This window comes from Apis dorsata, unplaced genomic scaffold (genome assembly GCF_000469605.1).
Source record: "Apis dorsata unplaced genomic scaffold, Apis dorsata 1.3 scaffold_249, whole genome shotgun sequence".
Taxonomy (NCBI): Eukaryota; Metazoa; Arthropoda; class Insecta; order Hymenoptera; family Apidae; genus Apis; species Apis dorsata.
The window spans coordinates 438,387-438,959 of record NW_006263528.1 but is presented as its reverse complement, the minus strand read 5'-3'; the positions used below and the strand labels follow the sequence as shown (position 1 = coordinate 438,959).

Genomic DNA, 573 nt, shown 5'->3' with positions numbered 1-573 from the left:
TCTCTAAATTATCTCAAAATGAATCGAGAAAAATTCTTTTTCGTTTTTTTCCGAGGAGTTTAGTCGAAAATTTCTCTCTCTTCTTCTTTTTTTAACCTTAAAATTTACACCGTCAACTCAAAATACTCAAAAATTCGGTCTCTAAATTATTTCAAAATAAATCGAGGAAAATTCTTTTTCGTTTTTTTCCGAAGAGTTTAGCCGATACTCTCTCTCTCTTCTTTTTTTTTTAACCTTAAAATTTACACCGTCAACAATACTCAAAAATTCGGTCTCTAAATTATCTCAAAATAAATCGAGGAAAATTCTTTTTCGTTTTTTTCCGATACTCTCTCTCTCTTCTTCTTTTTTTAACCTTAAAATTTACACCAACTCAAAATACTCAAAAATTCTCTAAATTAAATTTTAGCAATAACTTTTATTCCAAGAATAAAATCTCGTTCGACTTACTCGAGAATTGGGCGAAGATTCGATCTTCTCCCCGGAAATGGATCGAGAGAAAAAGGAAAGGAGGGGAGGGGAACTCGCTCACCGTGACGTAAGTCTGGTCCCTCTGCAATTCGGCGAGATTAT

At 33.0% G+C, this 573-nt stretch overlaps 1 protein-coding gene across 1 annotated transcript in view; it reads right to left on the bottom strand.

Moving 5' to 3' along the window:
- Positions 1 to 532: 532 nt before the first annotated feature.
- Positions 533 to 573, bottom strand: part of LOC102681902 (ATP-dependent RNA helicase DHX33) — a gene marked incomplete at its 3' end in the record, with an annotated part of 8,652 nt that continues 8,611 nt past the window's right edge. The window contains exon 7 of the mRNA XM_006616131.2: positions 533 to 573. This exon is cut by the window's right edge and continues 20 nt beyond it. Within this exon, the coding sequence (XP_006616194.2) occupies positions 533 to 573 (41 nt within the window).